The following is a 14,905-nucleotide window of genomic DNA, read 5'->3' as shown; positions in this document are numbered from 1 at the left end:
TCGTGTTCTTGAAGTGACTATGTCAGGGTATTGTCTAGCTCGAGGGAGTCACTTAATGAACCTTTGACATATCACGTGTGTTCATGGAATATTAAACAATACCCTTAATTTGACTACATATTGGAAAATACCTCTAAAAATCACATTATTTAACCCCCTACCAAGACAAACCCAATACACCTTCCCAATTTAAAAAACCCATAATTTCACTAGATATTGTAGGTATCCATTTTTTTATTGACATTTTCTATACCCCTTTATATTTTTTCATTAACTTTGAGGTCCATATTTTATACATGCTAATATAAAAACCCTTTACCCCCTATATATCCCCCAATATATTATGTCATTTTTTCTTCAATAAATATCCCCCAATATGAATGCACGTGATATGGTATTGCTCCCCAAGTGAAGCCCTCATGTTTTCAAGGCCTACTAGCAATCGAGAAATGCCAGAGATGAAAAAGTATACTCTAAAAATATAAATCTCGCAAAATTCATTACCCTTTTCTGATTGGAAACATTGTTTCATCATTAACCTTATGTTTGTGTTGAACTAAGTAAAGGAATGAAGGGTATGTTTATACACAGGGTAAGTGGAGAAGCCTTGGTAATATGAATGATGAATCAATATTCTTTCGAGAACTAGACCCTGCACAAAAGAATTGACCAAGGGAGAGACGTTGGAGTTCTACCAGTGCGTTGCCAAGTGTTTTCACTACGACAAACACCATCCAAAATTTTGCCAACACTTGAATTTTGGAGCCTACTGTAGATATTGTGATCAACCTTTCCATAGTCACTTCTAGCTCTATTAAGTATTTGAGCTCACTTTTGGATTGTAAGTGTCAAAGTCACCTTCTCACACATGCTCAATCCGTAATGGATTCATGATCTCATTCCTTCCCACAAGCTCAAATAAGGCTAGCATGCTCAATCAATACATTACTTGTGCTATGTTTAATCCATGTCAACAGTCAGTGTACATTGACATTGGCAGTTTCTCACTTCTGTTGGAAATACTGAGAGGGGGGTGAATCAGTATTTATTATTTTTTGTTCTAGTGATTGCCAAAAGCATATATAGATATTTCTATGTATACACAAAACACAGAAATCAACAATTGGAATAAATGCTTTTATTAAAAACTCAAGACAGTGCAATGAAATAAATACAATATAAGTATAAATCTGATTGTGAATAGTTGCCAAGCTCCAACTTGGACTTCAGTGAGGCTCCAACCTCCATAGCACCAACTCTGTTTTGCAGTGGTTCTGCACTTAGGAGCACCTACCCCCAATGACTTCAGTCCTATTCAATTCTGAGGCTCCAACCTCTTGGGCTCCAACCCAACTTTGGTATACACTGGTATGCTGCTGCACTCTATTCAACTTTTGCTGCTTCTGTTGCCACTTTTGCCTTTACTGCTTCCACTATCTCATATTTAGGTTATTCAACACAACAACAGCTACACTGTTCTATGTTTTTTTTGTTTTTATACATTCTCATGCCTTTGTCCATTCGTTTCCGCTAGCTCGTTGGCTCTTTGGCTTCCTCCTCGCTCGCTTGAGCTTCGGCTTCCTCAACACTCGCTCGACCTTCTAGCTTCCCTTCTCCATTCGCTTTAGATTCCTCTGCGCTCAAATTAACCAATGCTTCACGGGACATGTTCAAGAGTAAGAGGGGCCGAATTACAATAGAAATGATGCTTATTGAGAAAATGTTAGAGAGGTCCCTCCTTTTTTTTTTTTCAAGTTCACGAGTCGTGAACTATTATTTGTTTGTAATATAGATGCCCGAGATCAATTCCAGAAATGAGTCATTTCAACATAGATATATATATATATATATATGACTTCTTTTATTCACAGATTTATTACTTCATGGAAACCATATGAATGAGGCTATAGCCATATAGAGGTCCCACATGCCACGTCATCCTTTTATTGCAATCGCCGCTTCTGGAGGTTCGCACATAACACAGTCGATTGGCCGATTCCCCTGCTGGACGTGATATTATATAAACTACAGTTGATATTCTCGTCAGCCGTTCATCGCAATCAGGGTTTGCCCTTGGCCGAGGTCCAATGCGATATCGCTATCGACGATCGCAAGTCGCATATGGTCAGGGCCTTACCTCCGCTCTGATTTCCCGATGCGATAATCGCTATCGGCGATTGCAAAGGGGCCACTTTGACACACTGTAACGCCCGCTTCCGAAGTGCCGATGCGATGTGCCGGACCCGATAGGATCCCAAATCTCCGTGCATATATTTTCAAGTCCGGTTTCCGCCTGCGATAGTGTAACGGCATATATACGTGAGTTTTGCCGCCGATAGTGTAAATACATATAGATACAAGTCTTTCTACCTCTGTTTGCGTTAAATGCATATTTATATGGTTTTTGGCCTCCGATAGTATATTTGTATGCATATAACTCTTTTGTGGACTATACGGCTCCTGATGGCTCCCGATGGCTCTGTCTTGGCATTGTTTGCTGTTAAATGCATCCATTGCTCCTCCGATGACTCTGTGTGCTCCTCTCGTCTCCATTGTGGCACCTCTGGCTTGGTCTGCTCCTCTTGGCTCCATTTGCTCCTCTTGCTCCGTCTGCTCCTCTGGTGGCTCTGTCTCCTCCTCTTGAATATTGCCATATTGACATCAATGACAATCTGTGTCCAACAATCTCCCCCTTTGTTATTGATGGCAATATTATTCTGCTCTCTCCCCCTTTGACATCAATGGCAAAGGAATGCATACGAACTCCCCCTGTCAAACTGCTCCCCCTGTCCTGCTGCATCTTTATGAATGAACTTGAGTGATGATAAAGAAATAACCCCCATCTTTTGACGCAGATGTTCAAATGCTTCTCGAGGAAGAGGTTTTGTGAAAATATCAGCTATCTGCTCCTTAGTACTGATATATTCGAGGACAATATTTTTTTCAGCTACTTGCTCACAGAGGAAATGATACTTGATCGGTATGTGTTTGGTTCTTGAGTGCATCACTGGATTTTTGCTGAGACTGATAGCACTTGTGTTGTCACAATAAACGATAATTGGTTGATCTGTACATATGTCGACATCTTTTAGAGCTTCCTTCATCCATAGTATCTGAGTACAACAGTCTACTGCAGCAATATACTCGGCTTCGGCTGTGGATAATGATATGGATGACTGTTTTTTGCTGAGCCAGGATACCAAACAGTCTCCTACGAAGAATGCATTTCCACTAGTACTTTTCTGATCATCTATACTTCCAGCCCAATCAGCATCGGTGTATGCAGTTACAGTCAGTGTTGAGTCCTTTGGGTACCAAAGACCGAAATCAGAAGTTCCCTTCAGATATCTGAGAATTCTTTTTACAGCTAATAAATGGGATTGTTTGGGAGCAGATTGAAATCTTCCCACCATTCCTACTGCTTGCATTATGTCTGGTCGTGTAGTTGTTAAGTATAGAAGGGCTCCAATCATTGACCTGTAATGAGTTGCATCTACTAGAGGGGAGTCATCATCTTTGCTCAATTTGCAGTTTGTGGTCATAGGTGTGCTCACGGGTGCACAGTCCTCCATTCCATATTTTTTGAGCATGTCTCTTAGATATTTGGCTTGAGATATACACAATCCTGCTCTGGTTTGAGATACTTGAAGTCCAAGGAAGTGGGACAACTCTCCTATCATTGACATCTCAAACTCGTTTGCCATGCTTTGAGAAAATTCATGGCTCATTTCATTATTATTACTAGCAAAAATCAGATCATCGACATAAACAAGAGCAACTAGTAACTTACCTTGATCTGTCTTTATGTATAGATTGCTTCCAGCCACTCCTTTTTTGAAGCCTTGTTGTTGTAGATAGTTATCCAGTCTTGCATACCAAGCTCTAGGAGCTTGTTTCAACCCATATAAAGCCTTTTTCAATTTACAGACTAAGTCCTTTCCTGTTGTTAGATCAAAACCTTCTGGCTGCTCCATGTAGACTTCCTCCTTGAGTTCCCCATTTAGAAATGTTAATTTCACGTCCATTTGATAGATTTTGAATCCTTTTGAGCAAGTAAATGCCAAGAACATCCTGATAGCTTCCATACGGGCCACTGGTGCAAATGTCTCTTCAAAGTCAACTCCTTCAATTTGTGAATAGCCTTTGCAGACAAGTCTTGCCTTGTTTCTGATAACCTGTCCTTCCTCATTCATTTTATTTTTGAACACCCATTTGGTTCCTATTATGTTTTTGTCCTTTGGACGAGGTACCAGCTCCCAATTCTTGTTCTTCTCAATTTGGGACATTTCTTCTTCCATGGCTTTTACCCAATGAGGATCCTTGCTTCTGCAAATGTTTCTGGTTCTGTCATAGATAGGAGGGCAATGTCTTTTCTCTTGGGTGTGATTGATATCCTTCTTCGGGTCTGCACACCTTCATCTTTATCTCCAATGATCTGCTCTTCTGGATGATGTCTTTGGACATACTTCATCTTTGAAGGGGTATTAGGTGGTTCTCCTTCCTCCTCTTCTTCTTCTTCTTCCTCATCTATTTCTCCTTCTTTAGGTTATTCTTCTTCAATGAGAGAGTCATCTTCATGTTCTTCAATTTCCCTTTTGGAAGATCTTCATCAACCTTTACATCAATGCTTTCCACTATTTTCTTCAATCGATAATTGTAGCACTTGTAAGCCTTGCTCCGTGTAGAGTATCCAAGAAATATCCCTTCATCAACCCAAGAATCAAAGTTTCCGGGTGAGCCATCATTTATTTTTATGAAGCACTTGCTTCCAAAGATCTTGAAGTACTTCACCGAAGCAGGTCTTCCTTTCCATAGCTCATAAGGGGTTTTTTCACAATTTGGTCTTAATTGAGTTCGATTCAGTGTATAGACAGTTTTCCCTACTGCTTCTCTCCAGAATTTAGGTTGTAAGTCTGCTGCTAATAACATTGTTCTTGCCATTTCTTGGACTGTTCGATTTTTTCTTTCAACTACCCCATTTTGCTGAGGTGTTCTGGCAACCGAGAATTCCCTTTTAATTCCATGAATATTACAAAACTCACTAAACTCGTTTGATGTGAATTCTCCTCCTCTGTCTGTTCTGAGGCACTTAATTTTTGAATCTTTTTCATTTTCTACAAGGGCTTTTAGATTCTTAAAACACTCAAAAGTTTTAGATTTATACTTTATGAAATATATCCACATCATTCTAGTATAATCATCAACAAATAACACAAAGTACCTTTCTCCTTGGAGTTCTTGATTTCTAGTTGGCCCACACACATCAGCATGGATGATCTCCAAGGGCTTCAATGTACAGTGTTCCTTTGTCTTGTGGTTGGTTCTGGTCTGCTTTCCATGTTGACATGAACCACACACTGCTTGATTTGGTTTGAACAGCCTTGGGATGTCTTGTATAGCTTTGATCTTGCTGATATTGATCAGATTTTCTAAGCTTGTATGTCCAAGTCGCTTGTGCCACAGCCAACTCTCATCTATCTGACTAAAGTAGCATTTATTTTCCTGAATCTTGTTCAGAATGTAAATGTTGTCTGGTGTTCTCACCCCTTTTGCCACAATTTTGCCTGAGGCAGAGTTCCTTATTTCACAGTCTTTGGTGCTGAAAACAACCTTATGTCCTTGATCACAGATTTGGCTGACACTCAGAAGGTTGTGTTTGAGTCCGTCAACCAGCAGAGCATCTTGAGCTTTTCCTTTTCCATTAATCAGAGTAACTGTTCCTTTTCCTGCAATTCTGCCAGTTCCGCTTCCAAAGGACACATTCCCTTCCTTTTTGCTCAGTGAGACAAACTTCCTTCTGTCTCGTGTCATGTGTCTGGAGCACCCACTATCTACAAACCACTGGTTTCCATTATTTTGAGCAAATAGAGCCAAGCCGTGTTTGTCCATGCTGGAGTTCTTGCTACTCGTCTTTCTTCCTTTGAGTGGGTAGTCTTGTTCATAGTGTCCATTATTGTAGCAGAAAGAGCAAATCAGATCAAATTTGGTCAAGGGATCAAATGAATTGAAGGTTTTGATTTGTCCCTGCCTTTTGGGGGCATAAGAGTTGATTACTCGGTCCTTTAGCGTTGTTTTTTCACTTCTGTGAGCCATACAATGTCTGGCTTGATGACCAAAGTTTTTACAGTGAAAGCAGTGTCCAAGAAAGATGGTTTTGAAGCAACCATGGTTTAAGTCGATTTCCTTCCTGGGAATTACTCCTCCCTCGTCCTTTGGATTTGCGATGGGCTCTTGGTGGAGTACAAGTTTGTATTTGCTGTAGTGTCCATGATTCGACTCCACATTCTTCTTTGGAGTAATTCTCTCTTCATTCTTGGGATCTGGGATGCACTTTTGATAACATACTTTTTCATCTTTTGGATTGCAGGAGAGTGCATTGGCATAGCTTTTCGCACTATTCTTAGTGCTTGAGGATTCTCCTTCGAAACCTATTCCAGACTTGTCATGTTGAGGTTTTTGATTTTTCAGAATAGTTTCAAGTATTTGAGAGCTTTTACAACCCTTTTTAATTTGCTCCAACTCCTTTCTCAGAGACACTATTTCGGCCTCACGTTCCTCACAAGTCTCTTCTTTTTCTTTAAGCTTTGCTTCCAAGAGATCTTCTCTCCTTCTTATTTCCTCGTTTTCCACTTTGAGAGAAATGATTTTGTTCCGTAGTTTCTCATTTTCTTCAATGGCACTTATTAACAGTTCATCTACATTTCCTTCCAGCCCTGAGTCATCATCATCTGCGAGTGCCATGAATAATGCTTTTTGGCTTTCATCATGATCACTTTCCTCATCTGATTTCTTTTTTATGACCATAAACTCATCCTCATCAGACTCATCTTGCTTGGAGAAGAAGTTTTTCTTATTGAACCCTTTCTTTTTGTGTGCCATTCTTTTAGAATTTCCTTCATCATCACTGTCATGTTTATGAGGACATTTTGCTGCATAATGTCCTATTTTACCACATCTAAAACAGATAAGAGGATACTTGCCTTTAAGCTTAGATCCTCTCTTCAGCTTTCGTACAAATTGGGCCAATTTGGATTCCACATTTGACTCATCACTACAGTCATTCCTTTCTTTCCCTTTCTTTGACTTTGAGGCCTTGAATGCTGCATCTTTGGAGCTTGGGCCACCTTTCCTCATTTCATAGGCAGTGAGAATTCCATGGAGTTCATCCATTTTGAGGGTATCTAGATCCTTTGCTTCTTCTATAGCGCTTATTTTGGAGTCAAATCTGTCTGGAAGAGACCTTAATACCTTTTGAACAATGGTACTTTCTTCCACTTTTTCGTCCAATCCTTTCAGGGAATTTACCACTTCAGCTACTCGGAGGAGGTATGCTGCAATATCTTCTTCATCTTCCATCCTCAAACTTTCAAATTGTTTTCTGTGAGTTTGAAGCTTTGCCTTTTTGACTTTTGAGTCTCCACCGTACAAGCCAACTAGCTTCTCCCACATTTCTTTGGCAGAGGTACAGTGCATGATTTTTGTAAACTCAGAATCAATGATTCCATTAGTGATGGAGTTCATGGCCTTTGCATTTGCGATGTAGGCTTTCCTGTCGTCCTGGTCTGTTGGAAGAGTGGAAGTTGTTTGGTATTCATTTTGAGAAAAATGCCAGAGTTCAGGTCCAAGGGACATTAAGTAGTAGGTCATTCTTTTCTTCCAGAAACCAAAGTTAGTGCCATCGAACAAAGGAGGTCTTCCTGATGCTTCATGATTTGTCATCATGGCTGCGGATCCTTCTTCAAGCTGTTAGGCTAGTATGAAGAAACTTTCTCTTATACCAATTGTTGGAAATACTGAGAGGGGGGTGAATCAGTATTTATTATTTTTTGTTCTAGTGATTGCCAAAAGCATATATAGATATGTATATGTATACACAGAACACAGAAATCAACAATTGGAATAAATGCTTTTATTAAAAACTCAAGACAGTGCAACGAAATAAATACAATATAAGTATAAATCTGATTGTGAATAGTTTCCAAGCTCCAACTTGAACTTCAGTGAGGCTCCAACCTCCAGAGCACCAACTCTTTTTTGCAGTGGTTCTGCACTTAGGAGCACCTACCCCCAATGGCTTCAGTCCTATTCAATTCTGAGGCTCCAACCTCTTGGGCTCCAACCCAACTTTGGTATACACTGGTATGCTGCTGCACTCTATTCAACTTATGTTGCTTCTGCTGCCACTTTTGCCTTTACTGCTTCCACTATCTCATACTTAGGTTATTCAACACAACAATAGCTACATTGTTCTATGTTTTTTTTGTTTTTATACATTCTCATGCCTTTGTCCATTCGTTTCCGCTAGCTCGCTGGCTCTTTGGCTTCCTCCTCGCTTACTTGAGCTTCAGCTTCCTCAACACTCACTCGACCTTCTAGCTTCCCTTCTCCATTCGCTTTAGCTTCCTCTGCGCTTGAATTAACCAATGCTTCACGGGACACGTTCAAGAGTAAGAGGGGCCGAATTACAATAGAAATGATGCTATTTGAGAAAATATTAGAGAGGTCCCTCTTTTTTTTTTTCAAGTTCACGAGTCGTGAACTGTTATTTGTTTGTAATATAGATGCCCGAGATCAATTCCAGAAATGAGGTGTTTCAACATATATATATATATATATATATATATATATATATATATATATATATATATATGACTTGTTTTATTCACAGATTTATTACTTCACGGAAACCATATGAACGAGGTTATAGCCATATAGAGGTCCCACATGCCACGTCATCCTTTTATTGCAATCGCCACTTTCGGAGGTTCGCACATAACACAGTCGATTGCCAATGGCCGATTCCCCTGCTGGATGCGATATTATATAAACTACAGTTGATATTCTCGTCGGGTCCGCAATCGTTCATCACAATCGGGGTTTGCCCTTGGCCGAGGTCCAATGCGATATCGCTATCGGCGATCGCAAGTCGCATATGGTCAGGGCCTTACCTCCGCTCCGATTTCCCGATGCGATAATCGCTATCAGCGATCGCAAAGGGGCCACTTTGACACACTGTAACGCCCGCTTCCGAAGTGCTGATGCGATGTGCCAGACCCGATAGGATCCCAAATCTCCCGTGCATATATTTTCAAGTCCAGTTTCCGCCTGCGATAGTGTAATGGCATATATACGTGAGTTTTGCTGCCGATAGTGTAAATACATATAGATACAAGTCTTTCTACCTCTGTTTGCGTTAAATGCATATTTATATGGTTTTTGGCCTCCGATAGTATATTTGTATGCATATAACTCTTTTGTGGACTATACGGCTCCCGATGGCTCTGTCTTGGCATTGTTTGCTGTTAAATGCATCCATTGCTCCTCCGATGACTCTGTGTGCTCCTCTCGTCTCCATTGTGGCACCTCTGGCTTGGTCTGCTCCTCTTGGCTCCATTTGCTCCTCTTGCTCCGTCTGCTCCTCTGGTGGCTCTGTCTCCTCCTCTTGAATATTTCCATATTGACATCAATGACAATCTGTGTCCAACAACTTCTAGTTGTGTTTGTACTTCTATTTCGGGGAGTTTTGCAAAATATCGCTTTTGCGCACCCTTGCTTTCCCAAGGTTCGTTTTCATGATTTTGATTGTCGCCTTTGCTTGTTTTTACTATAATTAGTGTCGTTTTCATGTTATATTCACTTTGGCATGTGTTTCTTTCATTGTCATATGCATATTGCAAGTGTCATTCACACTTTTCTTGTCATATCGCAAGTGTCATCTTTTGGTGTGGGAACTGTCGCTTATCGCGTAAAGTGGAGTTTTGGCTTGTTTCAAGGGAAAATATTTATGATAATGATTTTTCCTTATCATGTAGACATGTTTTTCACTGACTTCCAAAGTTTCAAGCATTGTCACACAAGTGTTGCCACTTTCATCGTAAAGTGTATCTTTTGTGTCGCACTTGGTAGGAGTCATTGCAAAGTTGTTGAATTGAGGAAGGTATGTTGTTCATATGTTATGAGTTTTCCTTTTCGTGTTGTCAAGTGATCTAAGTGTGTGATCATGCTTAGAGTCTCTCTTTTTCTCATCTTCATCTCACTGATCCAAAACTTAATCCAACTGGGAAAAATCCCCAACCGAGCCACTCAACCTCATTTTGCTAAGCCTGAACTACGCGCTGCGCGGTCTCATCCCTCAAGAAACACCCTGGTCCCTTGGCACTATGAATTGTGTAGTTCCTGCCTTCGAGGATTGTGCACTTCACAATCACAGTGCTCAAGCTCAACCTCTAACCTCCAAAAATGCATAATCTCTCTCTCCTGCCAAGCCATATCTGCGCATTGCACAGTCTCAAGGCTCAAGCCTCAACCTTGAGCTCCTAAACTGCGCAATTGTGCAATCACTTGGCCTCCTATTCCTTTCTAGAACTGGGCAATAAGCAGAAACAATGTTCAATCCCTTAGTTTGGCTCCTTCAATTCTAGAACTGCGTAGTTGACTTGCTCAGTCTAACCTGAACTACGCATTGCACAGTCTCAAGACTCATGCTTGACCCTTGACTGTCTGAGTTGCACAATTGTGCAGTCCTGAGCCTCTTCCTCAGCCTACCACCTAGTTCTCGCTCAATCAATGGATCATCATGTAACATCTTAGACTAGGGGTTTATCAAAATGATATTGTCTTGTCATGAGTGAATTATGCAGGTCCTCTATCATGCTACAACAATATGATGATGAAGGTGATGGAGAAGGAGACCATGCTAAAGGAAAGTTCATTACATTAGGAGAATTTTGAGGTCTAAAATGGTCCTCCTAAAGAAATTATAAAATAATAGCAGAAATAATAAAATAAGATTAGCTTACATCATCAAATTTTAGAGGGAAAAATTAAAAAACTATTTTTTCAACTCGTATTTTCAACATATCTCCCTATGGGTTTACTCAAATTTTGAGCAGGGACACTCGTTGGATGCAGAATTTGATTCATAATCTAAGGAGTACCCATGTTGCATACTTTCAATGGATCCTTCTACACGAAAAACATGATTGAAATCATGTTTTTTCATGTATTTCTCATTTTTCGTGTAGCGGGGTCTATCAAAAGTATGCAACATGGGTACTCCTTGGATGAGGAATTAAATTTTGTATCCAACAAGTGCTCCCGCTCGAAATTTGAGTAAAACCTCAGGGAGATCAGTTGAAAAAGTAGTTTTATTATTTTATTATTTTTTAACCCTTTTACTTTTTTACCCCAAAAATGGTGAATCATCCCCATGGTTGACATCATCATCTTGAATCTTATTGGTTCTTATAAAGTTTATTTTGGTTGTACATTTCTCTTAGGAGGCTCATTTTAGACCTCAAAAGTTCTCTAATGGTTGAAAAGACAAGCTGATCAATCAAGAGGAAGCAAAGGGACATCAAATTGAGACAACAACTGGAAAACATCTCTAAGCCATTTGGAGGACAAAGAAGAAGATCATGATCCATATTTTAGAAGACACAAAGAAAGAAGCAACAAGGAATGACTTAACATTGCCATGTCATCATGCAGTATACGTCATCAGCATCATGTCATGAGTCATCATGTGCCACATCATTTTGTGGAATATGTAATGCAATATTGAAGAAGTATAATGTATGGTGGATGTCTAAGAGTCATTCATGTAATGTGAAAATTCATGTAGGAAGTCAAAAGGTCATAGAGAAGTAGAACAATTATGAGGGTAGTTCGAGAGTCACACGGGAGGTGAAGGATCACCCCATTTGTTATATATACACCCTCATTATCCAATCAAAGGACATTTTTACCTTGGCTCCTCCTAACAGGCATTGGAGAGGAAGATAGTTGTTTTGGAGGAGTATTTGAATGCTCTAATGCTCCATTATTGGGGCTAGTGGTGTTCACTATTTTGATGTATCTTGGAACTTTTACTTAATTCAGAAGCTTGTTAAGCCAACACGCTTTCATGCATATGTTGTGAATACTATAAGATTATTCTTTGAATGCTTGCAATGGATGTTCTTTTCATCTGTACTAAAAAAATGAACTATTTCAGTGGATTTGGTACTTATCTTGTTGAAGTTGTGTTGTATTTTCTTTAAGAGTCGTTGCTTCCTTCTAAACTATTTCGCTGGTTGATCAACGATTCATTCATATGTATATGCTTGTGTGCCTTTTCTAGATTAGTACTATTATTTGTCTCTAAGGGGCCCACTTTTCTCTTCCTTTTTGGTAGAAGGACCTTGATACTTTTCGTAGATGAGAATTTCATAAGGCATACTCACTTGCTGATCCGAAAACACGTGGGCATTACTCTCTTGTGTTGAACTTTGTAGCCAAGGAAAATCTATAAGAATATATGGTAGTTGGGTCGATACTCCAGATGGGGCTCCTACTCCAAATGGTGTGAGGTCTAATTGGGACTTCACACTGGGGAGACCCCCTTGGTTAATGAATTTCCAACACCGTCAACACTACATAATTAGAGAAAAAATCATATAGAGACATGGAAGGTGTTGTGGTTGGACAATGATGCCATTCAAACAAAAGTTGGTGGTAGTCATTTCAACTCCAAAGGAGAAAATAACTTAGTGATTGTCTTGGCACTAAAGAAAAGAAGATTTGAAGTCGATAAACAACTATCCTCGAATGTTGGGTGAGGAATATAACACATGGAACTTTACAATGGTTGTTGCATATATAGAAGGCCTTCTAGCCATGAGAAGAGTAGAGGCTACATTGAGAACAAAGAACTCATATAGCATTAATATATGGTTACTAGTTTCAAATTATTTGCAAGGCATTTCTTATCATTGACTAGATTGTCATTATGTTGCCAATCCATTGTTGTTTGTTGATTACAATAGATTGTTGATTACAACCAAAAGAAAAAAGAAGAAAGATGTGTAAGATAAGAAGAATAAAGAAGTTCCATGGTTTTGTCACCTCAACACTTGTGTCTAAGTTACATAGAAAAAGAGTATGTTAATAATCGAAATTAAAGGTAGGATAGAAAATAAACCTTACAACAACCGAAATGTAAAAAGAAAACCAAAGAATTTCTATGGCATTATCACATAGGAAGAGCGTGTTAATAATCCAAAACAAAGGTTGAATAGGAAATAGATTTCACAACAACCACCAAGTAAGAGAAAAAAAACACTAGTGACCCTTTTTTGGGGTTGATATATAGATCTCTCTTGATACCAGTCCAGAAATCCTCCTCATTAGTGAAAATAGTTTAGAACCTTTGACAGGATCCTTGTAGAAAAATTGATAATGTAAAATTAAGGATTATTTTTTTCTAGACATAGCTGGCATCTGCAATTGCTGATGCAACGTTACTATAACAAAAGCTAAATATAAAGTGTTGAGCTAACTATCCATCTCATAGTGTCGTCAGCATCAGGGGGGCGTTACTGGCAGGGAAGTCTAAGTGGGCCATGGTTTGCATTTAATTAAATTCTTTCTCGGTTTGTGGGTCCATACCTGTGGTCCCACGGGGCAAATATTATGACACGTGGCAATTCGATGTTCCATGAAGTTGTCACCGTGTGTATTTGCGATCTGCCATGTGGACAATGACCGTTGACGGATGGGCCCACATGCCATCCACTCTTGTCCGAATGTTTTGCTGAACTGGACCGCACTCGAATGCGTCACTCATCAAACTTCCAACTATAAGTACCCATCTACCCGTTCTGTTTTTCATTGTATTCCTTCTGTATTATCGGAGCGAATTTCATTGCTGTGGTCATTCTCCACCTCTCTGCTCTTTGCTTTTGTTTCTGTTTCAGTTTTTCGTTCTCGTTCAGAGCTGGCGAAGACGAATATATTGAGGGCTGCGGCTGCAGTGGAGAAGAAGAACAAAAAGGTGGTAAGGCGGCTGTACGAGGCGCTGGGATCGGGCGATGCAAAAACGGTGCAGAGGATTTTGGCCCCTCAATTGGAGTGGTGGTTCCATGGGCCCCCATCCTGCCAGCACTTGATGCGCCTGCTCACCGGTCGTTGCACGCACACTCGTTTTTCCTTCGTCCCCGATTCCATCACCGCGCTCAGTCACAACCTGGTGGTGGCGGAAGGTCGCGAGGACGAATCCGTGTACTGGGTTCACGTCTGGACACTGGACAATGCAGATTGCACAGTCACTGAGCTGAGAGAGTACTTCAACACCTCCCTTGTTGTAACGGAGTTCAACCCGCCTTCTTCCTCAGCCTCCACGCCGGAAGAGAGAGAGCAGATTCAGAGGTGTTCGGTGCCCCTGTGGCAGAGCGAACTCCTTCAATCCAACGCTGATTCCATGCCTGGCCTCGTCCTCGCTCTCTGACGTTATCTATGTAACTTTTGCAACCTTCGCTGTACATCTGTGTGTTGTGTTGTAGTTGCCATGTAGTCTGTTTGTGTGCAGGTTTGTCCCTCTGGTCAGAGATATAGTTTGTAAGAATAAGAGTGGCCGGACGCCTGACGTTCACGTGGGAGAGTCCACAAATACGCTATGACGTTTTATAACATGATAAATATAGTTATAGTTATGGTTTTAAATTTTACAATATCTTCTCGTCAAATGAATTCTATTATTTTTTTAATGTAAAAAATGAACTTTACAATATTGATGGGCTAAGAGTATGTATATTTCAGGCTTAAAAACTATAACTTATTTCACAACCAAAATATTTTATAACAATGTGACAAGATTTTTAATCATCATATTCACCCAATTTTACTGTAGATATAATTAATTTGTAAAAGCTATGGGTCTATACCATGGCTTATCAATACCAAATGGCCAAAAAACATAACTTAATTCACAATCAAAATATTTTATAACAATATAAAAATATTCACCTCCACTTTACCATGGATATTATTAACTTGTAAATACTTTTTGTTACAATAACATGGGCCAATACCATGACTTACCAATACCACATGCCCATAAAATATAACTTACTTCACAATCAAAATA

At 39.8% G+C, this 14,905-nt stretch overlaps 1 protein-coding gene across 1 annotated transcript; it reads left to right on the top strand.

The window, feature by feature from the left end:
* Nucleotides 1-13,534: 13,534 nt before the first annotated feature.
* On the top strand, nucleotides 13,535-14,468 carry LOC149160843 (uncharacterized). Its single transcript, XM_089434722.1, has one exon. The coding sequence runs from the start codon at nucleotides 13,535-13,537 to the stop codon at nucleotides 14,264-14,266; it is 732 nt and encodes a 243-aa protein (XP_089290848.1). The 3' UTR covers nucleotides 14,267-14,468.
* The last annotated feature ends 437 nt before the right edge of the window (nucleotides 14,469-14,905 follow it).

This window comes from Pinus tabuliformis, chromosome 5_2, assembly GCF_031772625.1.
Source record: "Pinus tabuliformis cultivar Carrire ecotype Pingquan chromosome 5_2, CPIR1, whole genome shotgun sequence".
NCBI classification, from domain to species: Eukaryota; Viridiplantae; Streptophyta; class Pinopsida; order Pinales; family Pinaceae; genus Pinus; species Pinus tabuliformis.
This window is presented reverse-complemented; position numbering and strand designations above follow the sequence as displayed.

What these genes read in the sequence shown, in the direction of transcription:
- LOC149160843 (XM_089434722.1), top strand. Translation starts at nt 13,535, where the DNA reads ATGGGCCCACATGCCATCCACTCTTGTCCGAATGTTTTGCTGAACTGG.